General features: G+C 44.2%; 3 protein-coding genes and 14 non-coding genes across 17 annotated transcripts; 2 read left to right on the forward strand and 15 right to left on the reverse strand.

Annotated features, from left to right (window-relative positions):
- The first annotated feature begins 1,342 nt into the window (after positions 1 to 1,342).
- LOC124690973 lies at positions 1,343 to 3,202 on the forward strand. Its single transcript, XM_047224280.1, has 3 exons — positions 1,343 to 1,367; positions 1,922 to 2,556; positions 2,866 to 3,202. Exons 1-3 carry the CDS (start codon positions 1,343 to 1,345, stop codon positions 2,869 to 2,871), a joined length of 666 nt encoding a protein of 221 aa, XP_047080236.1. The 3' UTR covers positions 2,872 to 3,202.
- Positions 3,203 to 9,824: 6,622 nt separating this feature from the next.
- LOC124693699 lies at positions 9,825 to 9,920 on the reverse strand. Its single transcript, XR_007000161.1, has one exon. It is a non-coding gene; the product is annotated as a small nucleolar RNA SNORD96 family (small nucleolar RNA).
- A 105-nt stretch (positions 9,921 to 10,025) lies between these two features.
- Positions 10,026 to 10,118, reverse strand: LOC124693701. Its single transcript, XR_007000163.1, has one exon. It is a non-coding gene; the product is annotated as a small nucleolar RNA SNORD96 family (small nucleolar RNA).
- Positions 10,119 to 10,196: 78 nt separating this feature from the next.
- LOC124693692 lies at positions 10,197 to 10,291 on the reverse strand. Its single transcript, XR_007000154.1, has one exon. It is a non-coding gene; the product is annotated as a small nucleolar RNA SNORD96 family (small nucleolar RNA).
- A 117-nt stretch (positions 10,292 to 10,408) lies between these two features.
- On the reverse strand, positions 10,409 to 10,503 carry LOC124693695. The gene has a single exon (XR_007000157.1). It is a non-coding gene; the product is annotated as a small nucleolar RNA SNORD96 family (small nucleolar RNA).
- A 107-nt stretch (positions 10,504 to 10,610) lies between these two features.
- On the reverse strand, positions 10,611 to 10,706 carry LOC124693698. The gene has a single exon (XR_007000160.1). It is a non-coding gene; the product is annotated as a small nucleolar RNA SNORD96 family (small nucleolar RNA).
- Positions 10,707 to 10,824: 118 nt separating this feature from the next.
- LOC124693696 lies at positions 10,825 to 10,919 on the reverse strand. Its single transcript, XR_007000158.1, has one exon. It is a non-coding gene; the product is annotated as a small nucleolar RNA SNORD96 family (small nucleolar RNA).
- A 98-nt stretch (positions 10,920 to 11,017) lies between these two features.
- Positions 11,018 to 11,138, reverse strand: LOC124693659. The gene has a single exon (XR_007000128.1). It is a non-coding gene; the product is annotated as a small nucleolar RNA SNORD14 (small nucleolar RNA).
- A 120-nt stretch (positions 11,139 to 11,258) lies between these two features.
- On the reverse strand, positions 11,259 to 11,380 carry LOC124693657. Its single transcript, XR_007000127.1, has one exon. It is a non-coding gene; the product is annotated as a small nucleolar RNA SNORD14 (small nucleolar RNA).
- A 51-nt stretch (positions 11,381 to 11,431) lies between these two features.
- LOC124693940 lies at positions 11,432 to 11,569 on the reverse strand. The gene has a single exon (XR_007000379.1). It is a non-coding gene; the product is annotated as a small nucleolar RNA snoR2/U65 (small nucleolar RNA).
- Positions 11,570 to 11,770: 201 nt separating this feature from the next.
- Positions 11,771 to 11,843, reverse strand: LOC124693926. Its single transcript, XR_007000370.1, has one exon. It is a non-coding gene; the product is annotated as a small nucleolar RNA snoR77Y (small nucleolar RNA).
- A 112-nt stretch (positions 11,844 to 11,955) lies between these two features.
- LOC124693909 lies at positions 11,956 to 12,051 on the reverse strand. The gene has a single exon (XR_007000353.1). It is a non-coding gene; the product is annotated as a small nucleolar RNA snoR31/Z110/Z27 (small nucleolar RNA).
- Positions 12,052 to 12,201: 150 nt separating this feature from the next.
- LOC124693682 lies at positions 12,202 to 12,299 on the reverse strand. Its single transcript, XR_007000149.1, has one exon. It is a non-coding gene; the product is annotated as a small nucleolar RNA R30/Z108 (small nucleolar RNA).
- An 86-nt stretch (positions 12,300 to 12,385) lies between these two features.
- Positions 12,386 to 12,491, reverse strand: LOC124693917. Its single transcript, XR_007000361.1, has one exon. It is a non-coding gene; the product is annotated as a small nucleolar RNA Z107/R87 (small nucleolar RNA).
- A 235-nt stretch (positions 12,492 to 12,726) lies between these two features.
- Positions 12,727 to 12,831, reverse strand: LOC124693916. The gene has a single exon (XR_007000360.1). It is a non-coding gene; the product is annotated as a small nucleolar RNA Z107/R87 (small nucleolar RNA).
- A 147-nt stretch (positions 12,832 to 12,978) lies between these two features.
- Positions 12,979 to 13,460, reverse strand: LOC124688854 (40S ribosomal protein S30). Its single transcript, XM_047222475.1, has 2 exons — positions 13,398 to 13,460; positions 12,979 to 13,312 (listed from the first exon to the last, which is right to left on the reverse strand). The coding sequence occupies exons 1-2, from the start codon at positions 13,399 to 13,401 to the stop codon at positions 13,128 to 13,130; spliced, it is 189 nt and encodes a 62-aa protein (XP_047078431.1). The 5' UTR covers positions 13,402 to 13,460; the 3' UTR covers positions 12,979 to 13,127.
- A 253-nt stretch (positions 13,461 to 13,713) lies between these two features.
- On the forward strand, positions 13,714 to 17,023 carry LOC124688855 (18S rRNA (guanine-N(7))-methyltransferase RID2-like). Its single transcript, XM_047222476.1, has 8 exons — positions 13,714 to 13,911; positions 14,010 to 14,093; positions 14,192 to 14,247; positions 14,814 to 14,870; positions 14,969 to 15,018; positions 15,099 to 15,251; positions 15,342 to 15,489; positions 16,664 to 17,023. Exons 1-8 carry the CDS (start codon positions 13,740 to 13,742, stop codon positions 16,832 to 16,834), a joined length of 891 nt encoding a protein of 296 aa, XP_047078432.1. The 5' UTR covers positions 13,714 to 13,739; the 3' UTR covers positions 16,835 to 17,023.
- The last annotated feature ends 9,857 nt before the right edge of the window (positions 17,024 to 26,880 follow it).

The following is a 26,880-nucleotide window of genomic DNA, read 5'->3' on the forward strand; positions in this document are numbered from 1 at the left end:
ATTTGAAGTTATCGTTTGAAAGTTAAAATGTTTTGAATTTACAAATTTGAAAAAGATTCCGCTGACATCAGCAGATTCGTCTATTTGTGCATGCATGCAGAACTTTTCCTCAATAGCCTGCACCAGGTTGATAATTTTATACATTTACCGTTGATCACTCAATTACGGAGGGGTTGATTATTCAGATAGAGAGGGTTGATAACTTTTAGCCCGAAAAAAAGTTTCTCGAAACATATCAACATGGGTGCTAGTTTTGAAGATCTCGTCGAGACGGATTTATTGGTGAAAACAGATCTTAAATCGGAGTTGTCGTTTGTGAGATAAAACATTTTGAATTTTCAAATACGGATTTAGAGTTGCTAACACGGCTTTCCCTAATTGGACTGTCGGAAACCGATCGCTCTCTTTAAATCTGGCGATCGAGCGCCAGCTAGGGCCTCCCATGTATGTCCTTCTACAGTTTTCAGTATTCATTTGTTAGTTCTTCCTTTTATGCGCATGAATGTGATCAGATATGGTATTCTAGTTTACAGTCTGCATGTTTATCGAAAGCTTCTGCTACACGGAGCTTTCACAGTAAAAGGTGACTTCCACCTGATCATTTCCCATCACAAAGCTCTTGAAAGCTTGGATTGATGTGCCAAAATAAGCAAGAATAAAAGGGAGAATGGTTTTCTTCTATAGGTCCCATATGTATATTCTCCTTGGGATTGGGTTCCTTAACCTCTCCACCAACCCCATGCCGCCCTCCTCCTCATCTCGGTGCTATAAAGAAGCAACAGCCCCTTGTTCTCCTCTCTCCTTCCCCCACAGTCGCTCCTTCTCCCCTGAATCCCCCATGAATGATATCCATGGCACTTTCCTTGCTTAGTTGCTTGCCGATCGTCGGAATTGCATGGCCCTCCCTGTGATCTTCCACAGCTTTCTTGAACTGCACGCATGGGTCTGATCGCTCCGGCTTGCATGAGAGGGCAGTTCAATAAAGTTGTGGGAAATCTCAGAGAGAGGCCAGTTAGTCGGTATACAAATGCATCCAGTGAATTGATCTGCATCACATGAAGGTAAGCACCAGGAAGAGATGTGTTTATGCAGGCGTACATGTCTAGATGCGTGTGAGAGGACCCTTGGAAAGATTGGAATTCTGCCATCGTCTCTTGTCATGCTTACTGATTCTCGATGAATGAATAGTTAAAAGTCTCATTTTTTTTAGCTTTTCTTGCCAGGTTTGTTAATTCACAATTGTTACTATGTGTCTTGTAATGTTTACACCAAATTAAATTTGGAATGTTTGCCTATATGGGTCTCTGTTTGTCCAACAAAAAAAAGCTCTCAGCTTGCTGCCATGCTTCAGAATGCATTCTCGGTTGGTAAATTAAGTTTTCAACTGACGAGCTATCTCTGCTCTCTGAAAAATGTTTGCAAATATTCTTCACCTCCACAGTTCCACGCTACAGAATGCACCCCATGGTATTTAAGACATCCTCAGATGAAACTAAGAATTTCAGTGCTTACTTATGCCCCATGAATTGCTACGGTTTCTGAACTTTAGGTCCATTCTCTTGGCAGGTTTGTTTATTAGTAGTTGCCAATTTTTACATTGCATAGTTTCTGTCTACAAAAAATTACTAAATCTCCAAAACTCCTTTATTAATCGAATGAGGCAGAGTTTTTACCTTTGTTTCAAAAAAAAAAAAATCTTACACGAGTACTAGCAATGAGGTTTCAGTTTTTGTGTCCCAGCCCACCCATTGGAAAACTGCCATATGGATCTCTCTTTCGTGAGAAAAAAGGAAGACAACATTCTTTCGCCTGTCTTTCACGCCCATGATTCGGGTGCGCGCTTGATTGGGAAGTTAATTCGGTCGTCAAATGATTGTATTTATTGTGTAAAAACCCTAAACCCTAAGAGCAAGTATTATAGATCACAGTCAGCAGGCTATAAGCCCTTCCACGTCACTGAAATCCGAGCTGGAGGGGAGAGACGAAAGGAGAGAGAACAGAGCGGGCGCTCCGTGTATCGCCCGGCTACAGCTCCAGATACGAGAAACAACCGCCCGCTTGCAGCCCGATGCTGGCGCTAGCGCCGGCGCTGCTGATCCGGTGCGTCTCCCTCGCCTCCCGCGCGCCAATTCCTTTCTCCCTCGTCCCAAATCGCTCCTTGCGCGCCTAATCGAAGAAGGCCCTAAATCCCCTTCAGAACCATACGACCGATGCTCCAAATCTCCCCCAGATCCCACCTCCCGAACCATTGATTTGCCGCCGCTGGATCCTCTGGAGGTCCCTCCGCCGGCGCCTTATCTCGTCCGGCCGGCAGGGCCTCAGCTCGTCCTGCCCGCCGATGCCCCAGTTCATCCCGTCGTCGACCTTCCCTTCCACACAGGGTCTTGGATCTTCACTAGTACTAGCGTAGTCCATGGCCGCCTCCTCTTCTACACCATGTTAGCCCGCCAGGCTGCAGCAACCAAGTGCAGCAGGTGCTCGGGCTCAAGGCCCTTGGTGGATCTGCGTCTCCTTGGTTCAGGCATGGAAATTTGGCTGACTCGATGTGGAAGTATGGTATGATTTCTTAATTCCTTATGCATCTACATCTACAGTTCACTTGCTAATTTATAATTGATGATTCCGATCTTGACGTTTGTACGATATACAATAGCAGCTATTGACACTGCATTTTGTGTACGATATATTCTTTGCAGGCGTGAACATAGTGTAAAGATAAAAATTGTGTAAGGGCTGAGTAGTTCAAATTGAGTTCTTTTTTCACACTATTGTGAATGCCCTTGGTCAGCACCCTACTGTATTGTTCAGTAAAATGTAATGTATAGCTGCTTATTTACGTTGTTTTTGTTTCCTTTTGCCATACAGTCTTGAAGTATATTGATGCAAATGGACGGTCGCTCCTTTCTACAAAGTTTCAACTATGCTTTGTGACTTTTTGTGTGTGCTCTAGATCAAAACTAATGGCTTGTTCGCCTAAGATCATATTTGGAACTATGTTTGGTTGATGACTTCTGATAGACTCATGTAATGTTTAAGTGTCGATGTGATGGTGCTATGTTCCACCAGTTTGTTGCTTATCGTTTGTCTAGATCGAAATTAACGGCTCGTTTGCCGAAGATCTTATTTGTTATGTAATGTTTAAATGTGGTCTGAATATTAATCAGTTTGTCTCGTCACATCCTGTTGGCATGAATGACATATATATCTATGGTGTTTGAAATGGCTACAAAGTTGCAGTTTACATTGGATCCTAGTAAATTGTATACACATGCCAGACTATAGCCAATCTAATAGCCAGCCTGTTATACAAGTGGGCTTTTATAAAGGCTTTAAGTGACATGGCACAAGTGTAGAGCCAGCAGCCAGCTATTCTATTAGCCATGCTCTAATGTTTTTAGTGAGTTAAGATAATAGTGTTGTTTAGACACGGTACAAAATGGAGCAACCTGATTTGACTTGTTGCTGTGCGCACGACCAGCAGATCTTTTGGCCGTGAAAAGAGGGTTGGAAGAAAAAGACTGTGCCCTGCAAAAGGAGAAGAGCATGTACACGCACTGACAATACATGAAACCTCAAATCACATTCACACCCAGCCCAGTACTTGTTCCCCTTTGCTGCCTGTCTGTCATTGTCACAGATACCCCGACAATTATACTCCTCTGACGCCTCTGTCCCAGATTGCCCAAGCTTTGTTCAAAAAATAAATAGATTGCCCAAGCTGCCACACCAGCCAGCTGATGCTGCATGAGTGATGATGCGGCCATTATACATGGAGACATGTCATATGAATTGCATGCTCTCATCTTATCACTACACTTTGCTCATTTAGGGGTTCTTTGTTTCGTAGGATAGGAAATGATAGAAATAGTAAAACATAGGATTAGTACGTCATATTTAGTTGAATTCTATAGAAAGATTACCCGTAAAAATATCTATAGAAAGATGAGTTTTCGGATTTGCACTACGATTTTTTTTGGATTATTTCCTATAAGATATATTTCTATGAATAACTAGTGTAGGAAAAAAAATCATAGAATCTAAATCCTACATAGCTTCTACACAATTCATATGAATCAAAGGAGATCTTAGTGTATTTTCAAAGGATTCAACCTAAATCAAACAAAAACAAAATGTCTGATTTCATCCATTTGGGAGGTGAGCTCAACAACCGTTTGGATCAGCGCACCCAAAAACCACCCCCTCCCCCCACCCACCCACCCACACACATTTTTATGGCCTTATCGTCTTCCCGTGGAAGACGCTCTCATTGCAGCTATGACGCTTCGCATCCCAACAGACGTGTAGCCTTCAATACGCAGGAAATGTTCGCGAGCGGCATTCCTGGAACCCAACTATAAAAGGTCGTGACGTGCGACCCTTTCACCCAACAGACAAACCCGTCCTCCTCCTTCTCCGCCGCACTCCTGCCTACGAACCATGCCTCGCCGCCTGCAAACCACATGGTCCAAGCTGACCCATGCCACACGCAAGCACTACCCGTCGTCCGATGAGGAGCTGGAGGACGCGGCAATGAAGACGTGGCTGGGGCAGGAGTTCAACCATCTGCGGATGAGCGGCCAGCGGGTATCCTTGTTGGCCTCCTTTGAATATGTCGCGTGTGTCTGCTCCCTCGAGGAGGTGAACGCGGCATGCGAGGACGGCGTGAAGGAGCTCTCCCGTCAGCAGGTTGCAGTGGCGAGCAGCCGTAGGCTGATGGTTGCCACTCGAGATGCCATCGGGGATTAGCTTGCCAAGCCGCCTTCCCATGATGGAGGCTACACGCTAGGCGCGCGAAGCGGAGGTAACGACGAGGAACGACGCATTGCGCCATCCATGCGCTCCCAAGTAGCGATGCCAGAGGCGATGAGGGCTGCAATGGTGAGGCAGGCCAACAGGGCTGGTCCATCCCGCGTCGTCGGCTGGAACGGTGACGAGGCCTAGAGTTGAGTAGAGAACAACCTAGGCAAGATCCATTGTAATTCATTTTAATTTTAATGAAAAATCAGAAATGCTATCTTATTTATATGACTAACTAGTGGGCCCAGGACGAACGGATAGGGCATTTGGGTTGTCCAGGTCGCCTCCACTGGACGTAAGAGCATCTCCAGTCGCGTACCCCAAAGCGCCCCCCAAAGCTTTTTGAGGGGCGCCGGCTATTTTACCTCCCCAGTCGCGCGCCTCAAAGGGCCTTTTCGACCGGCGTGGCCCAATACGGTGTCCAGCGCCCCCAGATCGTCCTTGCTCCACGGGGACGCTTCGGGAGCGCCGGATAGAGCGAAAAGCGAGGCGGGTACTCACCTGGCGGCGACCACATCCAGGACGGTTTCTTCCCGCTTTATTTCTCGTCGCGCCTCCAATCCCTCCATAGCCGCTCAATTTGTCGGTCGTCTCGTCGGACAGTTTCTCCTGCGTTGGACACCGCCATGACGACTGACGCCCCACCGTCCTTTCCGCCACAGCCGCTTCGCCAACGCGTCCCAGAACGCGCCTGCAAACCCGCCCCTCTCTGTGCACAGAAGGTGTTCAACGGTTTGTCTAGTAGGTGCGACACATTGATGTTCGTTGCCTCCTCCGCCGTGGATGAAATTTAACCATGTGTTTTGCTTCAGACATGGATAGCGAGGACGAGATGATTGTGGAAATGATGGAGGAAGAGGAAACCTTCGGGGGCATTTGTCGATCATCGCGTCCCTCCAAAATCTGCTTGGCACCGACGCGGAGAGGAAGAAAGGCCGTGTCGCGGAGGTTCAAAGCCGGGAAGAAAGAATTCGAAGCCGGCAGAGGATGGAGGGGCATGCCATGTTGCACACCGACTTCTTTGCAGAAGAGGTAACACATACCGACAATTTTCGGCGCATGTATATGATGAGCAAGGGTTTGTTCATGAATATCCTCCACGACGTTCGAGAGTTCGACCCCTACTTCAAGCTGAAGCACGACGATGTTGGCACAACCGGGTTCTCATCGATTTAGAAGTGCACCGCCGCCATGAGGATGCTTGCATACTGAGCACCTGCCGATACATAGGACGACTACATTCGCATAAGTGAGTCTACTGCCATTGTGTGCATGTATAAGTTTTGTCGTGGTGGAAAAGTTTGACAGATACTACTTGAACTTGAGAGGGCCAACTGAAGAAAAGACTGCAAGGATCGTGACCCAAAATGCAGCGAGAGAACTCCCTAGGATGGACTCCCTAGGATGCTTGGAAGCATCGATTGTATGCACTGGTCATGAAAGAACTGCTCGTTTGTTTGGTGCCTTGATCTAGTCCAACTTGTTTGGTTTGTTGTTGGATTTTTGTGTTTTAATTTGGAAATAGCTTCAGCAAACATATATTTGTGTGCTGTGTTTAATAAATTGTTTGTGTTTTCGAATACCATAACCAAAAATAAAAACAAATTTCAGGGTCTCGGTTTGAGGGGCGCGACTGGAGAGAGACACACCCCAAACGTAGCACCAAGCAACAGCGTTTGGAGAGAGGCGACTGGACTGAAGATGCTCTAAACTCGTGTAGATTTGGGCTTCAAGTGGAATTGGTCCCAACCGTGAGCTACGATTTCTACCCATTTAGCGAAATGTGTCTTCGCGCAGTTTGAGACGCCTTTTACACCAGCGTTGAGCTAGCCTGGGTAGAAGTACATGTACTGGCTAGTTAGGTCAAGGTGTGATGGATGGATCCATGGGACTAAACAGTTGTGCACTGCTCACGCTTGCCATTCTTGTCGCTGCTGCTGCATCTAGCTACCTACTAGCAGGTGGTACCTCTGCGTCTGCGTTGAGTGTGGTGCTGGGCAAGCGTGCACTACACATGTCATGTGTGTATTTTTCCTTAGGGCATTTCCAGCGGCGCGACACAAACGGTCGTTGAGCGTCCGTTTTCGTCCGCCGTGACCGAAAATGCGTCTGGGGCCTGTTCCAGCGGGGCGACGCAAAGTGACCGGGCCGTCCGCGGAGACGCAAACCTAGCCCAAATATGCGCCAGGTTTGCGTCTCTGCGGACGCTCGGCGGTCGCATGGAGCGTCCGCTCGCGTCCCCACGGGCCCTCATGGCAGCGACCTAGATTCGATCGGTCTCGAATTCACAACCGCCGGCGACCAACCGCCGCAATGGAGCGCCGAACCACCGCGGAAGAGCAACCGCCGGCCTCTTCGTTTTACGCGCCGCCGTTAATCCGCGCACATTATAACCCCCAAGTCTACGGTAATTCAAGTTCAACCGCCTCCTTCTTCATCCTCTTTTCTTCTTCTCCAACACCGGCACGTCATGAGCGACTACACGCTGCCGTCCGACTCGGAGAGCGAGGGCAAGTCGCCCGGATTCCTGCATAGGTGGGAATCGCCGGCGACGCCAAGCGATCCGGGCTCCACGCCCAGCTACCCTACCTCCACACCGAGTGACGAGGAGGAGGGAGGCGGCAATGGCAGCGAAGGCCAGGAGGAGGACGGAGGTGGCGCTGCCAGCGACGCCGACGACGAGAAGGAGGGCCAGGAGGAGGAGGAGGACTCCGACAGCAAGTTCGCCCGATTGGTGGCGCAGGAGGCGGCGGACGACAAGGCGGCGGCAAGGAAGAAGTCCAGGGCGCCGGCGCGGGCGGCGCGTCGTCGTCCGTTCACCGACGACGACGACGAAGACGCCATTTCTTCCAGTTTCAAGTCCTCGACGGGCGCGTTGTCCTCCAGTTCCGACGACGAGGTGACAAGCAAGAGGCGGAGGAGTTTCCACGACGATGACGACGCAGGGCCTTCGAACAAGAAGGCCAAAAAATAGTTTTAGTTTATATGTTTTTAAATTTCTTCTTATTTGTATGTTAAATATGTTTGAATCTAGTCGATTGACGGTATCCGGTTAATTGTTTAGGCTATAATCTATTCGATTGGACCAACATGACATCATGAGTACATCTTTCTCGCGTTTAAAACATGATCATTCAACTATAAACTGTAAAGAAGTAGCACAACAAAAAAACAGTTGCATGTCCAAAATGCGTCGAACCGCTGGAGGTAGCCCCCGACGCAAACGGACATTTCGCCCCTTGCGGTCATTTTGGCGTCCGCGGGGCGACGCAAACGGACGCTCGCGACCACTTTTGAGCGTCCGAAATGCGTCGCCCGCTGGAGATGCCCTTAGAGCTAGAGGGCATCTCCAGCGGCATGAAGGAAACGAACTCGGCAACCGTTTGCGTCCGCTCGGGCCGAAAATTCGTCTGGTACGACATCCAGAGGGACGGCGCATCGCATCGTGACCGGGCCGTCCGCAGCGATGCAAACCCGACGCATATTTGTCTGCGAATTTGTTAACGATGCCAAATATAATTATCGTCTCTGCTAGTATTTAGTTAATAGGTTAATTAGAGAGATAATCCTCCTTTCTGTAATTTTGTATGTCGATTGGTTTGTCAACAGATATAATTCTTTCTCACACCTCTTCGAACGGATTTGACCCATATTCACATCTCTTTCCCTTAAGTTGTGAATCATCAATGAAAGAGAATCATTTGGTCTATTCGCTTGTGTCTCTTCTCTCTTTTAGTTAAACTGGCTAGAGTATGTAATTGCATATGCTAACCGACCTACAAGATTTTGAATTTAAATTCCTAGTGAATGCAGTATTTTAAATACATATTCGTGGTCTCCCTACAAAAATCAATGACACACTTCTAAGACCCGTGAGAGATCTAAAAAAGGCATACCAGCCTAGACGTGAGGAGATGTTGAAAATAATTGTCTAGTCTCTTCCATGAAATTTCTACTCTCTCTATCTAAAAATAGGACTTACTATTGTGATATGAATGTAACTAAATGCATTTTAATTTGAGATACATAAGTAACGTTGGGTGTGTTTGGATTGTGATTTTGCTGGCATACTTGTGATATGAATGTTACTAAATGCATTTTAATTGAGATGCATCTGTATATAAACGTTGGGCGTGTTTGGATTGTGATTTTGCTGGGTTTTTTCGAGAGACAAACCAAACAAGCTTATGTGATCATAGAAAGTTGGCAACTCTTGCAGACGATTGGTCACCAGGTGTATGTAATTATGATGTATTCATCACTCGTCAGGTAAAAATCCATCTCAAAAGAGGTGTCTTTGTTTGGTTTGTTTTTAAATCTATTTCCATTTATTCAAAAGAGAGTTTTGCTAGATCAGACATTAGAGAACATTTTATGGACTAACAGACCTCACCGGTCCGGACTGGTGAGAAAAGATAAGGGGTAACCAGTTTGATGTACTGCACACCACTATGGTCATATACAATGGGTGCACTTAAGAACTCTTATTTGTGTATGAAGGGTGATAAACACTAGTACTTAGACAAAAGAGAGTTAATTTTTCTACACATTTTTGAATCTCATGATCAGAAACTGGATCGATTGGTAAGTACCACAAAGATTGGCATACAATTTTTTTGGCAAACACAGGTTATGCAACGAAGTAAATAATAGAAAGTTTATAAACATGTATGGATCATAGAAATTGCAAGTACACAAATAAGAATTTGTAATCAAATTTGTAGTACTGTAAATTATATCATCAATATATATGTACAAGCTCCGTTCCTGTTTAGTCAAAACGATACCACAGAAATAAGCACCACACCGGGTCAATTAGACCAGAACTGAGGTAGTAATATCACCTACAAACTTGTAGTAATAATTATACAACCAATATACTGACAGATAAGAGTTGCAGTTGACATTGATATATAAGGTGCAGAATTGGTATTAATGGTGTCTATGTAGACAAAACAAGAAAACAGCAACAATAACATACCCAAAGAGAAGAAATCCAATTATCAATGAAACATTAAGGGTGAACACGACCTCAGAAATTTGGAGGTGACAGCATGGCCAATACAAAGCCAATCAGTCCCGAAAGATGGTTGTTTTTCATATAGGTTATCATCACGGGGTCATTTCACCTGAAAAATAGAACTACCCCATCACAATTGCTAAAAATTGAAATCATATTCAATAATGATAGAAAAACCAAGTAGTAAACACAAAACAAATATTCAAATTGGCCTCAGAATTGCAGAATGACAGCATAGCCGCATAACAGCTGATCAGTCCCGAAAGATGGTATGATTAGAATGTTTTTCCTCACCGGACCAATATGAACAAAACACAGACACTGGAAGTTAACATTGAAGAAAATCGGAACTAGATTCAAGTTAACAAAGGTTGGTAATGGACATCAGAATTGCAGATTAGACAGCATGGCACACGTTGTGCACCAATCAGTCCCGAAAGATGGTGTGTTTTAATCGTGTTATCATCATTGTCCAGTCATATCACCAACAAACAGAAAAATAAGCAATCCAAGAACAAGGAAAGAAAAAAGCACAAAAATCTGAACTAGGGAAGCAGAACTTTGTGTTTTGAGTTAACAAAGGTGGGAAATGGACATCAGAATTGCAGATTAGACAGCATGGCACACATTGTGCACCAATCAGTCCCGAAAGATGGTGTGTTTTAATCGTGTTATCATCATTGTCCAACCACAAACAGAAAAATAAGCAATCCAAGACCAAGGAAAGAAAAAAGCACAGAAACCTGAACTAGAGAGGCAGAACTTGTGTTTTGAGTTAACAAAGGCGGGAAATGGACATCAGAATTGCAGATTAGACAGCATGGAACAGCTTGTGCACCAATCAGTCCCGAAAGATGGTGTGTTTTAATCGTGTTATCATCAATTGTCCAGCCATATCACCAACAAGCAGAAAAATAAGCAATCCAAGACCAAGGAAAGAAAAGAAGCACAGAAAACTAAACTAGAGAGAAAGAACTTGTGTTTTTGAGTTAAAAAAGGTGGGAAATGGACATCAGAATTGCAGATTAGACAGCATGGCACACATTGTGCACCAATCAGTCCCGAAAGATGGTGTGTTTTAATCGTGTTATCATCATTGTCCAGCCAAATTCCAATCCACAAAAAATGATAAATACCACACAATAAATGAAAACAAGACCTAAGATAATACAGAACTAATGGATCAGGACGCTCAAATATGCCCTTAGATATCCAAGGAAGGATCTAACTGTATTAGCTCTCAAGCCTGACTGGGTGAAAGCTCTTAGGCGGCAACTGCGAATGTTTTGAGAAACAAGCCAATAGTGCATCATCACTGGGCATTAGCATCCATTGAAGCAAAACAACGTGGGAAGAACAAAATCTCTCTAGCATTGCATCAGATATCCAAGAAGGATCTAGCAAAATGTATTTAAAAAAAACAACACTGGGAAAAGTATCAAGGCTCAGACATCCAAGGAAGGAATTGGCAGCATTTACTCTCAAGCCTGGCAAGGCGAAAGCTCTTAGGCGGCAACTGCGAATGTATTGAGAAACAAGCCTTAAATTTTGTCATCATAGCCATATTTTCCAAGTAACAAATTCAAAGCAAATAAGGTATGCATTAACAAGTGGGAATTTAATCACAATAATCGGCTCTGTGTTCCAATTGATGTGTAGTCACAGGTTCCTATCAATATGTGAAAATAAATCTAGGCCCAATCATAGATCCTATGGCAATGCTTATAGCTACCAGAGAAGGACTATCAGGCCGAAGTTAGAATTGACAAATAGCTAACAGAATAGTACAGGAAATATGACCAAGACAAATCAGAAAATATGCTTCCAAGACAGACAAGGTTATGTGATTATAACATTTGCACATGACAAAAGTAGTTGTTTATAGCTACTAAAACGAGATGATACAAAAAAAACAACTATACATTATGTAAAACAGTGGCTGGAATCAATCTCAGAAAGCCGCATAAAATATCGTCATTTGGTAATCTGACGGTAATTCCAACATGTAGCTAATCATCATTGGCTTAACTCCATTTCCATTATACTCCAGGTGTAACAAACTAAATAAAGCCGTTGTAAGAATCCCACAAAATTTGATAGATAGATATACATGCAATGAGCAAAACTAAAACAGAAATAGTATCATCAGAATACAAATACTTCTCATTCACAGGAAAATAGCACTGTGTCAGAAGGTGTCCTAAGATTTTTTCAAGGTCTCTTCACCTGATACTAGAAAATACATTAAATCCGATAAACAAGTGATGTCCAAAGAAGTTTTCAGTAGAATACATGCTTCAGTCCAAGCAGACAAAAGTAAAAAACAGCAAAAATAAGGCAAAGAACGCAAACAATTAGTAAGCCAAATTGTTGGAGGGCAATAGTTACTCAGTTGTGGCATTAGGTTATTAGGTTCGATTCTGCCAGCGATGTCCTCAGTGCTTTCAGAAGAGGGAGCTTGTTTGTCATCATAGCAACAAACCATCCTCTAAAACAATACCGGAAACTAACAAAAAGTAGAAACTAAAAGAGCCATAATATAAATGTAGACGACGAAGACAAAAATGTGATGGCTCAGATCAGCGGGATACTCGGCATACAGATCATTCTCAGAAGAGAATGGCCAGTGATTTGGTCTGTTGAGCTTGAATATTACCAAGTCGTCACTGCCATCACATATAATTAATTTGGAAAAAAGAGACACCACACTAAAAAAACCAATAAGCAACCTGAGCTAAATTTGACAACAGATAAGGCAGCTCAGGAGTCTTGAGTAACCTAATCCCCAACATAACAAAACGAATTGAAGTTCTACGGATCACTTGATTTGATCACTCTAGCAAAGACCTAACTAGCTAGGTTAGAAGCAAATTCGAACCAACAAAGCAAACAAAATAAGATAAAAGTGGGATGGCTCGGTTCAGCGGGATAATCGGCATACAGATCAATCTCAAGTGAGAATGACCTGTGATTTGGTCTGTTGAGCTTGAATATTACCAGTCGTCACTGCCATCACCAGAAAAAAAAACAATGGCAACAAAAAGTTTTCAAATAACAAAAACCTATCAGCAGTCAGCAACACAGGAAAGCATCTGTCCAAGAGGATATTCACTCCTAATATAACTATCTAGATGACGAAAATGATTGATGGCATCAAGTAATAGTAAGCAATGCACACATAAGCATATTCCATTTCCAACATAACAGTCATACAGATCTTTACTCAGGTCTTAATAATCATCAGCACTGGAAAACATGCATACTGGAACGGAACAGAGCTACTAGGGAACCAAAAAAAAGGGCCTCAGATCTACTTCTCCGAGGAGTTGGGGCCGCGCTTCTTGCCGAAGCCGACGACGGCGGTGACGAAGCGGCGGTTGTACTGGATGCGCTTGTGGGCGCGGCCGCGCGGCTGCTTCTTCTTGTCCTGCTTGGCCACCTTGGGCGTCTGGCCCCGAACCTTCCCGGCGCGGGCCAACGATCCGTGAACCTTACCTGAGCACACCACCGCAGCTCGTCAGAAACCGAGAAGCACAAAACTAGTAGAGAGGCCGAGGTGAGGAGGGGGGTAGATGGTTACCCATGGCGTGGAGCGGCGGCGCTCGTACGGTCTCCGGCGACGAGGGGACGGCGAGCGCTCGTGCGGCGGCGGCGGTTGCTTCTGCTGATGGAGGAAGGTGACCTAGACCGGTGGAGAATTTATAGATGCTACTAGGGTTTCTTTATTGGGCCATGGGCCATCGAAATGGTTTTGCATCGGGTTTACAGCCCACGGCCCGTCAGCGGCCCATAAAGGCGTGTGGCGCAGCGTGGGTAGCGGTACCCGAGAGAAACCCTCGCAGCAGCGGCGGCGGCGCAGGAGCACACGAGCGAGCGAGCTCATCGGCGGCGGCGGCGGCGGGAAGAGAGAAGCGGAGGCGAGATGCCGCGGCCGGAGGTGCAGGCGCCGCCGGAGATATTCTACAACGAGTCGGAGGCGCGCAAGTACACCACCTCCTCCCGCATCATCGAAATCCAAGCGAGGATTTCCGAGAGGGCGCTGGAGCTGCTCGCCCTCCCCAACGATGGCGTCCCCAAGATGCTCCTCGACATCGGTCAGCTTCTGCCCTACGCTCTCTTACAGTCCAATTACATGTGTTGCTACTGCTAGAATTATGTTTCCTTTGGTTGAACTGTGGTACGCGAATCGTAGGGTGCGGCTCTGGACTGAGCGGGGAGACGTTGACGGAACATGGCCACCACTGGATTGGCTGCGATATTTCGGAGTCCATGCTTGGTGAGGAACTCCACTCACCTTGTTGCTCGCTTCTACGGGCATGTCGGTGTATTGCTTAAGTTTCTGTTCTGGAGCTTCACTTTTGTTTTCCCTTGCAGACGTTGCTCTAGAGCGGGAAGCAGAGGGTGACCTCCTACTCGCAGACATGGGCGAGGTAAATTAGTTACATGTTGTGTCGTTGGATTAGTGGAGAAATTTTAGTTCCAGATGCCATGTTTATGTCATGACTTGGTAAAAAAATTGTTTATGTCATGACTTTAGTTCCAGATGTCATGTAGGCTTGTCTTGTGTGATTCTTAGTGTTACACTTGAGTTGTATGTGTGATTCTTAGTTGTCTTGTGGACATCCTTCATTACAGATAAAGGTCCTGATTACATCAGCGGACCCGTCAAAACAACGGATAGAATGCATTCTTGGTATGATAATAGTGAACACGACTTCTGTTTAACATGATCTAAAAATCAGTTGACACCATAAATTTAGATGGGCCTTCAAACCTTTGTGTAGTGGCAAAATAGTAGAATGAATCCAAAGAACCTAAACATTGCAGTCCTGCCTTTTCTCCGTAACCGTATGGTTGCCAAAGTGGTTTTGCCCGTGCGAAATTACCATGATTTCACATCTTTGCTTTACATACACAACTACATCAAGCTCTTCACAGCTGTAACCACAAGTTGTGCTGCTTTGAGCTACTATACTTATAATAATTCATCTTCCAGGGCTTAGGCCTGCGCCCAGGAGTTATTGATGGTGCAATCAGTATCTCAGCAGTCCAGGTTAACCTCTTAAGTTCTTGTTTTGTTTCTGCAACTAAGTTGCCTTGTTTATTTCATTTCTAATTGTTTTACTACTGCTTTTTGTCGACTGTATACAGTGGTTGTGCAATGCTGACAAGTCATCTCATGAACCAAGATTGCGGTTAAAGTACGTGAAGTTATATTGTAGTGTATCCCTTGAGTTATCTGCAACCAGTTCTTAACCTTGACGTGTGCATGCTTTTTCAGGGCTTTCTTTGGATCACTATATAGATGCCTAGCAAGGGGAGCAAGAGCCGTTCTACAATTCTATGCTGATAATGTGAAGCAAACTGAAATGCTCGTGTCTTTTGCCATGAATGCTGGTTTTGCTGGTGGAGTGGTTATTGACTGGCCTCATAGGTAAGAATTCCATTGCCTTGAAGCCATGGTGTGTGAACGGTCTTATGAATTTGATGATGTAGACTTCTGCTGATGCCTTTCCTCTGACAGTTCGAAAGCAAAGAAATCCTACCTTGTCCTCACTTGTGGTTCACCTTCTGTTGCCACATCTCTCCCAAAGGCGAAAGGTCAAGATGGTGAGATGTGCAGCAGTGATGATGATGAGGATGCTGACGATGAGAGCAATGATGACCGAACAGTAAGCTCGCTCTTAACAAGACAATTTTCTGTTTTATACATTTTGAACTTATTTACTGCTCTTAATCCCTATCCTTTGTCTGCTGCTTTATTCCATCATGTTTTTCTAGTCTTAAGCTTCTTTACAAACAAGGTTTTAAATAGCTGTGCTATAGCGTTTTGGGAAGTCTAAAATCTAACCTAAGGCACATTCTATCGCTGTCCTAGTTACGGTTAAGGCCGCTATCTCTTTTTTTTTGCGATGTAATTTTATCAAGTTCAACTCTACACTGGAACGAAAGAAAAAGAACCAAAACAGAGAGACCCCATTGTGATACTATTTTTGTTGATGTTCTTGAGGATGATGATAATGATCGGCTTTGCGAAAATGCAAGAGATGAACCAATCAAGAAGCAAGCAATGGATTCTGAGCCTGAGGATCATGGATCCGCACATGGAACAAGCAAGAGGAAAAGGGTTACCAGGAGTAATAAGCAACCCAAAAGGACTAAGCTCAATCCAGATGAAGAGGAAGAAGTGATTTCATCTTCCTCGTCAGATGAGGACACACAATTACCAATTGATCATTGAGAGCCCATAACTCTCTCTACTGACTGCGAAGAAGAATAGGTTCCAGTTTTCAAGTCATCATTGCCAGCTAGCTCCTTGTTAAGACTTAAAAGATTTTAATATTTCACGTCCTTTCAATCGTTTGGACATGTTGTTTACGTTACTTGATTGGTCCAGTGGTTTGTGATCTCAAAAATGGTGCCATGGACATGTATTAGTACTTCTAAATTAACATGTCTTCTTTTTTCTCTTTATTGTGATTTATTTATTTTAAATCTTTTATCGTAAATTCCCTGAGCTGACATAGACCTTGCTGCGTAGCTTAGAAGAAACTTGATTTAAAGCCTTGTTTACGAGTATCATAATGTATGTCATCTTAATCAACGAATGTCAGATTCATTTAATCCAATTGTATGTATCGGTTATGCAACAAAATATTCCTGTGCAAACTTTCAGTTCTAACTCTCGAAACTGCTACTGCTGCTGTCTTGGGCTGTGAGCTAACTGGCTGTGCTTGATCAAGAATCAACTTAGACCATACTTCTCTTTTTCTGCTCTCTAATTTGTAGGCACTGAACAGATGATGGTCTACCATTTATGATAAAAATGTATTTTCTCCAATGCAGGTCGGCACATATGGACGGAACCGGTCAAACAAGAGGCGGAAGGTGAACAACAACAAGAACGGTCGAGGCAAGGATTGGCTCCTGAGGAAAAAGGAGCAGATGAGAAAAAGAGGACGTGAGGTTCCCGCTGACACGAAATACACAGGGCGGAAGCGCAAGACCCGCTTCTAGTTCGGTAGCTTATGGAGTGCCTATGCGCCCAGTGCCCGTTGTTTGCCGGTCATTTAGTTGTAGCTCATCAGTGAGGATTTTATGCTTGAGAGTTTGCTGGATTGTGCTTAGTTTATTGTACCAACAATAGAGAGATGTTCTTAAGCTGCAGCAATTTTGACAGTGGTATCATGTTTGTAGTACCTTCATAATGATATATAGTGACATGGTTGTTTCATGTTTGCATGGATTTGTGCTAAATTACGCAATCTGTATTCAGACTCCAGAGTGCACTCTTCAAGTAATGCATTTTCTTGAAGAAAAGAATGTGCGGGCAGTATTCAGTTCATCGTGGTGCTGGGGGAGAAAGAACAAGCTTGCATGCTCTCTTGTAGTAAATATTTGTAGGTTTATAAACTCGGTACGTATCACTGCTCAAGGAATAAAAGTGAGAATCTAACTTGCAAGCACTACAATAACTGAAATTCAAGCATGAATATCTCTGGTGCATAGCATTTTAACCATTTTCACATTCTTAAATTGAAACACAACAGTTCAAACATAGAAATGAAAGAACAATAGTAATTAAATGTCATGCAAACATCAGAGTTCATAAAAACCATAACCAAGCTCACCATTTGGCTAATGCTGGTGCCACTACCATCTCCACCACCGAAGTCGTCTCCAAAGCCAGCACTACCGATCTACCGCCATCAAATTGACCTTGTTACTGCCATAGTACTAGCAAACCTGCCACTGAGCAAGCTTTGTGGAAGCAATATGTGACCTCCTAGCCAGTGTTAGGATTATATCTTTCCATATATGTAAGGGAATATGCTAGGCACATCGATGGAGCGAAGATAGGGTGGGGAGGACATTATTCTGCCATCGGGATGTACCTGCCACCTCATCATCCCGAACGAAGACACTGGAAGACAACCTAAAAAAAGAACGAGAACCCTCCCGCCAGCGAGGGGCCGTGGTATACCACGCCTCCAAGGCCCTAAAGCCAACGGAGGCGGAGCATACTGGCGACATCGCCGGTGAGGGGACGGAACCATACATAGGTTTCATAGTCGCATCTTCAGAGGGAGCGCTTCGAAGCTCTGCTGGCTGTTAATATCATGGAGCTTGTTTTCTTTCCATGGTGCTGGCGGAGAAGGTCATGAAAGTCAAGATTGGTGGAAGAGCAATGGTGGTCGGATCTTGGTGGTGAGATGGAACTGGCTTTGTGTTCCGGGCTTCACAGCGGCGTAATGAAAGTGGGGACGACAACACAGGTGAAGTTCAGAGTCCTACCTTTCAGGGTGAAAACCCAAGGTCTGGCCTTAACTGGTTGTGCCTGGCAATGACCTTGTTGGAGGCATTGTTTTGAGAGCGGGGACTATCTTCAGGGTGAAAACCTAAGATCTTTAATCGGGCGACGACGGTGTTTGAGCACTGTTCCCTTTTTGAAGGCGTCGTTTTTGGAGAGCTGTATTTCAGGTGTTGTCTTGGCGGTGGATGTATTGCTGTTGTTAGGCCCGAGATACTGTAGCGGGATTTTTATTTCTTAGCTTTTTTTTTTTGGCTGTGTGCATCCGTAGTGCCATTAGGGTGGTGCGTTGTTGCAGAGGCTGGGTGTAATTGATATCTTTTGATATTAATATATTCCCTTTATCGAAAAAAAAATCTCTCCTGGGGTACACGTTCTTACCGGTTTGTGTGTGAACTGAACTAAACTGATCATGTTGGTCTCTTCTTAGGATTTAAACTTCTGAGATCAGGAGTTGGAATATTGTTTCTCACAATGCTATCATGTTTGTAATACCTTTTTATTAAGGATATAATGACATGGTGGTTTCATGTTCGCATGGATTTGTGTGAGTTCCTTCTGCTCCGGTGGTGGACACCCCTTCTGATTTTGTACAGCGAAATCGAGGCTTGGTGCAGCGAGTTAGAGAAGACAGCCCGACAAGCGCATGGCAGTGCTGCGGTGTAGGTACCCAATGACGGCATGTTTCGTGCGGCAACGACATAGGGATAACCGCCAAACCAACAAGCAAAATCTATAGTAATTTTGAACTTTGCACACCCATTCCAATAAATCTGGCTCCGTCGATGGAGAATGGCATGCATATTAGGCGTGTAACGGTGGGGCACCCCATCTAGATCCAACAATTTAGGCTCGCTTTGCATGGCATGTCACCAGTGTGTCCTAGAATCTACTCTAGAGCACCATTGGTTGGGAGGAATGAGCGTCGGTGACAAGGTATTAACTTGTCAATGCCTACGGGTTGTAGACTAGGGTTTAGTTGGAAGTAGTGGGCAAGTAGATCTCGAAGGTTTCAGCCGAAAAGTACTCGACGATTATGAAACTAGGGTTTGAGAAACAATGATTCGATGATTTCTGCGTCCCTCGACTCCCCCTTATATAGGAGGCGGAGCCGAGGGATTCGTGTCGTACAAGTTACAGAGTCCGGGAAGGTTTCTAACTCATCCCGCAAGATTACAAATAACACTTCCTATTACAACTCTAGCTTTCCTTAATAATATCTTGGGCTTCCGAATCTTCTTATTCTTCGGGTAGTGGGCCTTCAGTAAACCCCGGGTACTATCTTCGGCAGGCCCATTTGGGATGCTGATACGTCTCCGACGTATCGATAATTTCTTATGTTCCATGCCACATTATTGATGTTATCTACATGTTTTATGCACACTTTATGTCATATTCATGCATTTTCCGGAACTAACCTATTAACAAGATGCCGAAGTGCCGCTTGTCGTTTTCTCGCTGTTTTTGGTTTCAGAAATCCTAGTAAGGAAATATTCTCGGAATTGGACGAAATCAAAGCCCAGGGGCCTATTTTCTCACGAAGCTTCCAGAAGTCCGAAGGAGAGACGAAGAGGGGCCACGGAGGGGCCACACCATAGGGCGGCGCGGCCCCCCCCCCCTTGGCCGCGCCGGCCTGTAGTGTGGGGCCCCCGTGCCGCCTCTTGACCTGCCCTTCCGCCTATAAAAAGTCTCCGTGACGAAACCCCCAGTACCGAGAGCCACGATACGGAAAACCTTCCACAGACGCCGCCGCCGCCGATCCCATCTCGGGGGATCCAGGAGATCGCCTCCCGCACCCCGCCGGAGAGGGGATTCATCTCCCGGGAGGACTCTACGCCGCCATGGTCGCCTCCGGAGTGATGTGTGAGTAGTCTACCCCCGGACTATGGGTCCATAGCAGTAGCTAGATGGTTGTCTTCTCCCCATTGTGCTATCATTGTCGGATCTTGTGAGCTGCCTAACATGATCAAGATCATCTATCTCGTAATTCTATATGTTGCGTTTGTTGGGATCCGATGAATAGAGAATACTTGTTATGTTGATTATCAAAGTTATGTCTATGTGTTGTTTATGATCTTGCATGCTCTCCGTTATTAGTAGATGCTCTGGCCAAGTTGATGCTAGTAACTCCAAGAGGGAGTATTTATGCTCGATAGTGGGTTCATGTCTCCGTGAATCTGGAGGAGTGACAAGAACCACTAAGGTTACTGGATGTGCTTGTTGCCACTAGGGATAAAACATTAGTGCTATGTTCAAGGATGTAGTCACTAGTTACATTACGCGCAATACTTAATGCAATTGTCTCGTTGTTAGCAACTTAATACCTGGAGGGGGTTCGGATGATAACCCGAAGGTGGACTTTTTAGGCATAGATGCAGCTTGGATGACGGTCTATGTACTTTGTCGTAATGCCCAATTAAATCTCACAATACTCATCATGATATGTATGTGCATGGGCATGCCCTCTTTATTTGTCAATTGCCCAACCGTAATTTGTTCACCCAACATGCTCGTTTATCTTATGGGAGAGACACCTCTAGTGAACCGTGGACCCCGGTCCAATTCTCTTTACCGAAATACAACCCATCGCAATACTGTTCTCACTGTTTTCTCGCAAACAATCATCTTCCACACAATACGGTTAACTCTTTGTTACAGCAAGCTCGGTGAGATTGACAACCTCACTCGTTTCGTTGGGGCAAAGTACTTTGGTTGTGTTGTGCAGGTTCCACGTTGGCGCCGGAATCCCCGGTGTTGCGCCGCACTACATCCCGCCGCCATCAACCTTCAACGTGCTTCTTGGCTCCTCCCGGTTCGATAAACCTTGGTTTCTTTCTCGAGGGAAAACTTGCCGCCGTGCGCATCATACCTTCCTCTTGGGGTTGCCCAACGAACGTGTGAAATACACGCCATCAAGCATAAATTTCGGCGCCGTTGCTCGGGAGATCAAGACACGCTGCAAGGGGAGTCTCCACTTCTCAATCTCTTTACTTTGTTTTTGTCTTGCTTAGTTTTATTTACTACTTTGTTTGCTGCACTAAATCAAAATACAAAAAAATTAGTTGCTAGTTTTACTTTATTTGCTATCTTGTTTAGTATATCAAAAACACAAAAAAAATTAGTTACTCGCATTTACTTTATTATCATGTCTAATCCCGTAGTTGCTACTCTATCACCTGAGGAATCGATCTTCACTTTTAAACAAGGAGGTGAAGAGAATTTTAAAGAAGCATGGTCTAGAATTTTTGATGCTTATAGTAAAACTGAACCTAAAATGACCTTAAGTTTGCTTCTTAGTAATTTCTATTTCGGGCTTATTCTTCGCTATAGATATGCCTTAGATGCGGTAGTGGGAGGAGATTTCCTTCATTGTGATGGGGATCAAGCTTTTAATGCCATAAGGAAATTGATTACATCATTTAGCTCCGATAATAATTTTGATCCATCTCATGCTAGCATGCATAATAGATTAAACACTATTGAAACAAATATATCCCGTTTAAAAGAAGTGTATAACCGAATTCGCGAATACTATGATTATGTTCCATTAAGCTTCGAACCTTCAATGTGGGTGCCTACCGTTAAAGTTACTATTGGTGGTGAAACTTTTCCTGCTCGTTGTGATATTATGTCCGAGTTTTGCCTCATGCCCGAAAAAATTTATAAATCTTTGACACTTTGGGGACTTACCGAAGGGGGAGAAGAAATAGCTCTTACGGATAACTCGTTGTAATTCCTAAGGGTATAGCTGAAGGTGTTTTCACAACCTTTCTTGGAAGGACGGTATCCACCGATTATCTCGTTATTGAATGTGTAGGGACAGGACAAATCACGCTTGGAAGATCCCCGCTGAAACTCATGGGAGCAGTCATAGATGTTGGGAAAGGCACTCTAAATTTTACCTCTACACCCGGATGCGGTCATGTATTCCCTAGACCAAAGAGTAGGAATAAGAGTAAGAAAGGTAAGTGCAACACCCCTGGTAAGAATGCCGATGCATCGTCTCTTGATAATACTTGATACACACTTTCTGCGCCTAGCTGAAAGGCGTTAAAGAAAAGCGCTTATGGGAGACAACCCATGTTTTTACCTACAGTACTTTGTTTTTATTTTGTGTCTTGGAAGTTGTTTACTACTGTAGCAACCTCTCCTTATCTTAGTTTTGTGTTTTGTTGTGCCAAGTTAAGCCGTTGATAGAAAAGTAAGTACTAGATTTGGATTACTGCACAGTCTCCAGATTTCTTTGCTGTCACGAATCTGGGTCCACCTCCCTGTAGGTAGCTCAGAAAATTAAGCCAATTTATTTGCATGATCCTCAGATATGTACGCAACTTTCATTCAATTTGAGCATTTTCATTTGAGCAAGTCTGGTGCCATTTTAAAATTCGTCAATACAAACTGTTCTGTTTTGACAGATTCTGCCTTTTATTTCGCATTGCCTCTTTCGCTATGTTGGATGAATTTCTTTGATCCATTAATGTCCAGTAGCATTATGCAATGTCCAGAAGTGTTAAGAATGATTGTGTCACCTCTGAATATGTCAATTTATATTGTGCACTAACCCTCTAATAAGTTGTTTCGAGTTTGGTGTGGAGGAAGTTTTCAAGGATCAAGAGAGGAGTATGATGCAACATGATCAAGGAGAGTGAAAGCTCTAAGCTTGGGGATGCACCCGGTGGTTCACCCCTGCATATATCAAGAAGACTCAAGCGTCTAAGCTTGGGGATGCCCAAGGCATCCCCTTCTTCATCGACAACATTATCAGGTTCCTCCCCCGAAACTATATTTTTATTCCATCACATCTTATGTGCTTTTGCTTGGAGCGTCGGTTTGTTTTTGTTTTTGTTTTGTTTGAATAAAATGGATCCTAGCATTCACTTTATGGGAGAGAGACACACTCCGCTGTAGCATATGGACAAGTATGTCCTTGGTTTCTACTCATAGTATTCATGGCGAAGTTTCTCCTTCGTTAAATTGTTATATGGTTGGAATTGGAAAATGATACATGTAGTAATTGCTATAAATGTCTTGGGTAATGTGATACTTGGCAATTATTGTGCTCATGATTAAGCTCTTGCATCATATGCTTTGCACCCATTAATGAAGAAATACATAGAGCATGCTAAAATTTGGTTTGCATATTTGGTTTCTCTAAGGTCTAGATAATTTCTAGTTTTGAGTTTGAACAACAAGGAAGACGGTGTAGAGTCTTATAATGTTTTCAATATGTCTTTTATGTGAGTTTTGCTGCACCGGTTCATCCTTGTGTTTGTTTCAAATAAGCCTTGCTAGCCTAAACCTTGTATCGAGAGGGAATACTTCTCATGCATCCAAAATACTTGAGCCAACCACTATGCCATTTGTGTCCACCATACCTACCTATACTACATGGTATTTTCCGCCATTCCAAAGTAAATTGCTTGAGTGCTACCTTTAAAATTCCATCATTCACCTTTGCAATATATAGCTCATGGGACAAATAGCTTAAAAACTATTGTGGTATTGAATATGTAATTATGCACTTTATCTCTTATTAAGTTGCTTGTTGTGCGATAACCATGTTCACTGGGGACGCCATCAACTTTTCATTGTTGAATTTCATGTGAGTTGCTATGCATGTCCGTCTTGTCTCGAAGTAAGAGAGATCTACCACCATATGGTTAAGCATGCATATGTTAGAGAAGAACATTGGGCCGCTAACTAAAGCCATGCTCCATGGTGGAAGTTTCAGTTTTGGACAACAATCCTCAAATCTCAAATGAGAAAATTATTAATTGTTGTTATATGCTTATGCATAAAAGAGGAGTTCATTATCTGTTGTCTATGTTGTCCCGTATGGATGTCTAAGTTGAAGAATAATCAATAGCGAGAAATCCAATGCGAGCTTTCTCCTTAGACCTTTGTACAGGCGGCATAGAGGTACCCCTTTGTGACACTTGGTAAAAACAATGCATTGTGATGACCCGGTAGTCCAAGCTAATTAGGACAAGGTGCGGGCACTATTAGTACACTATGCATGAGGCTTGCAACTTATAAGATATAATTTACATGATGCATATGCTTTATTACTACCGTTGACAAAATTGTTTCATGTTTTCAAAATCAAAGCTCTAGCACAAATATAGCAATCGATGCTTTTCCTCTATGGAGGACCATTCTTTTACTTTCAATGTTGAGTCAGTTCACCTATTTCTCTCCACCTCAAGAAGCAAACACTTGTGTGAACTGTGCATTGATTCCTACATACTTGCTTATTGCACTTATTATATTACTCTATGTTGACAATATCCATGAGATATACATGTTACAAGTTGAAAGCAACCGCTGAAACTTAATCTTCTTTTGTGTTGCTTCAATATCTCTACTTTGAATTATTGCTTTATGAGTTAACTCTTATGCAAGACTTATTGATGCTTGTCTTGAAGTGCTATTCATGAAAAGTCTTTGCTATATGATTCACTTGTTTACTCATGTCATATACATTGTTTCGATCGCTGCATTCACTACATATGCTTTACAAATAGTATGATCAAGATTATGATGGCATGTCACTCCGTAAATTATCTCGTGTTATCGTTTTACTCGCTCGGGACGAGCAGTAACTAAGCTTGGGGATGCCGATACGTCTCCGACGTATCGATAATTTCTTATGTTCCATGCCACATTATTGATGTTATCTACATGTTTTATGCACATTTTATGTCATATTCGTGCATTTTCTCGGAACTAACCTATTAACAAGATGCCGAAGTGCCGCTGTCGTTTTCTCGCTGTTTTTGGTTTCGTAAATCCTAGTAAGGAAATATTCTCGAATTGGACGAAATCAAAGCCCAGGGGCCTATTTTCTCACGAAGCTTCCGTAAGTCCGAAGGAGAGACGAAGAGGGGCCACGGAGGGGCCACACCATAGGGCGGCGCGGCCCCCCTTGGCCGCGCCGGCCCGTAGTGTGGGGCCCCCGTGCCGCCTCTTGACCTGCCCTTCCGCCTATAAAAAGTCTCCGTGACGAAACCCCCAGCACCGAGAGCCACGATACGGAAAACCTTCCGTAGACGCCGCCGCCGCCGATCCCATCTCGGGGATCCAGAGATCGCCTCCGCACCCTCGCCGGAGAGGGGATTCATCTCCCGGGAGGACTCTACGCCGCCATGGTCGCCTCCGGAGTGATGTGTGAGTAGTCTACCCCCGGACTATGGGTCCATAGCAGTAGCTAGATGGTTGTCTTCTCCCCATTGTGCTATCATTGTCGGATCTTGTGAGCTGCCTAACATGATCAAGATCATCTATCCGTAATTCTATATGTTGCGTTTGTTGGGATCCGATGAATAGAGAATACTTGTTATGTTGATTATCAAAGTTATGTCTATGTGTTGTTTATGATCTTGCATGCTCTCCGTTATTAGTAGATGCTCTGGCCAAGTTGATGCTAGTAACTCCAAGAGGGAGTATTTATGCTCGATAGTGGGTTCATGTCTCCGTGAATCTGGAGGAGTGACAAGAACCACTAAGGTTACGGATGTGTCAGTTGCCACTAGGGATAAAACATTAGTGCTATGTTCAAGGATGTAGTCACTAGTTACATTACGCGCAATACTTAATGCAATTGTCTCGTTGTTAGCAACTTAATACCGGAGGGGGTTCGGATGATAACCCGAAGGTGGACTTTTTAGGCATAGATGCAGCTTGGATGACGGTCTATGTACTTTATCGTAATGCCCAATTAAATCTCACAATACTCATCATGATATGTATGTGCATGGTCATGCCCTCTTTATTTGTCAATTGCCCAACCGTAATTTGTTCACCCAACATGCCGTTTATCTTATGGGAGAGACACCTCTAGTGAACTCGTGGACCCCGGTCCAATTCTCTTTACTGAAATACAATCTATCGCAATACTCGTTCTACCTGTTTCTCGCAAACAATCATCTTCCACACAATATGGTTAACTCTTTGTTACGAGCAAGCCGGTGAGATTGACAACCTCACTGTTTCGTTGGGGCAAAGTACTTTGGTTGTGTTGTGCAGGTTCCACGTTGGCGCCGAATCCCCGGTGTTGCGCCGCACTACATCCCGCCGCCATCAACCTTCAACGTGCTTCTTGGCTCCTCCTGGTTCGATAAACCTTGGTTTCTTTCTGAGGGAAAACTTGCTGCTGTGCGCATCATACCTTCCTCTTGGGGTTGCCCAACGAACGTGTGAAATACACGCCATCAGATGCCTATGTCAGTAGCCCCCGAGATTTTGCTTGAATCGTAGAGTCAGGGAAAATCTCCACTGTTTATTTTTATTCGACAGCTTCAACTTTTCTATATTTCTTCACATAAACTTCTATATTGTACAGGGATAATGGTAGTTGGGGCTAGTTCATCTGACGGATCAGGTACTAGTTAACTGCTCTAGTGGCAATCCGCAAAAACATACTTCAAGATCACGTCCCTGGACATGATCTCGGGATACCGGTGTAAACTTCGACAGGTGCCGCTTAAGGTCTTACCATTCTGTCGAGTCCCAGTAAAATTTATCGGGTACCTAACGCGTCCGTTAGGATTTTTCTTCGTATCTGTTGATACGGATAAAAGTAGCAGAGCACAGTCTTTGGCGATACCACGCCTCACAGAATGGATCTGGGGTCTTACCTTCACAAATTTGCGGCATTCAGAAATTGATCGCAACTTTGGCGTTCTGAGAATATATTGTCGAGTGCTTTTTCGGCTGTTGGAATGGCACATTTTATCGAGTCAAAGATGACTTA

Source organism: Lolium rigidum, chromosome 2 (assembly GCF_022539505.1).
Source record: "Lolium rigidum isolate FL_2022 chromosome 2, APGP_CSIRO_Lrig_0.1, whole genome shotgun sequence".
NCBI lineage: Eukaryota > Viridiplantae > Streptophyta > Magnoliopsida > Poales > Poaceae > Lolium > Lolium rigidum.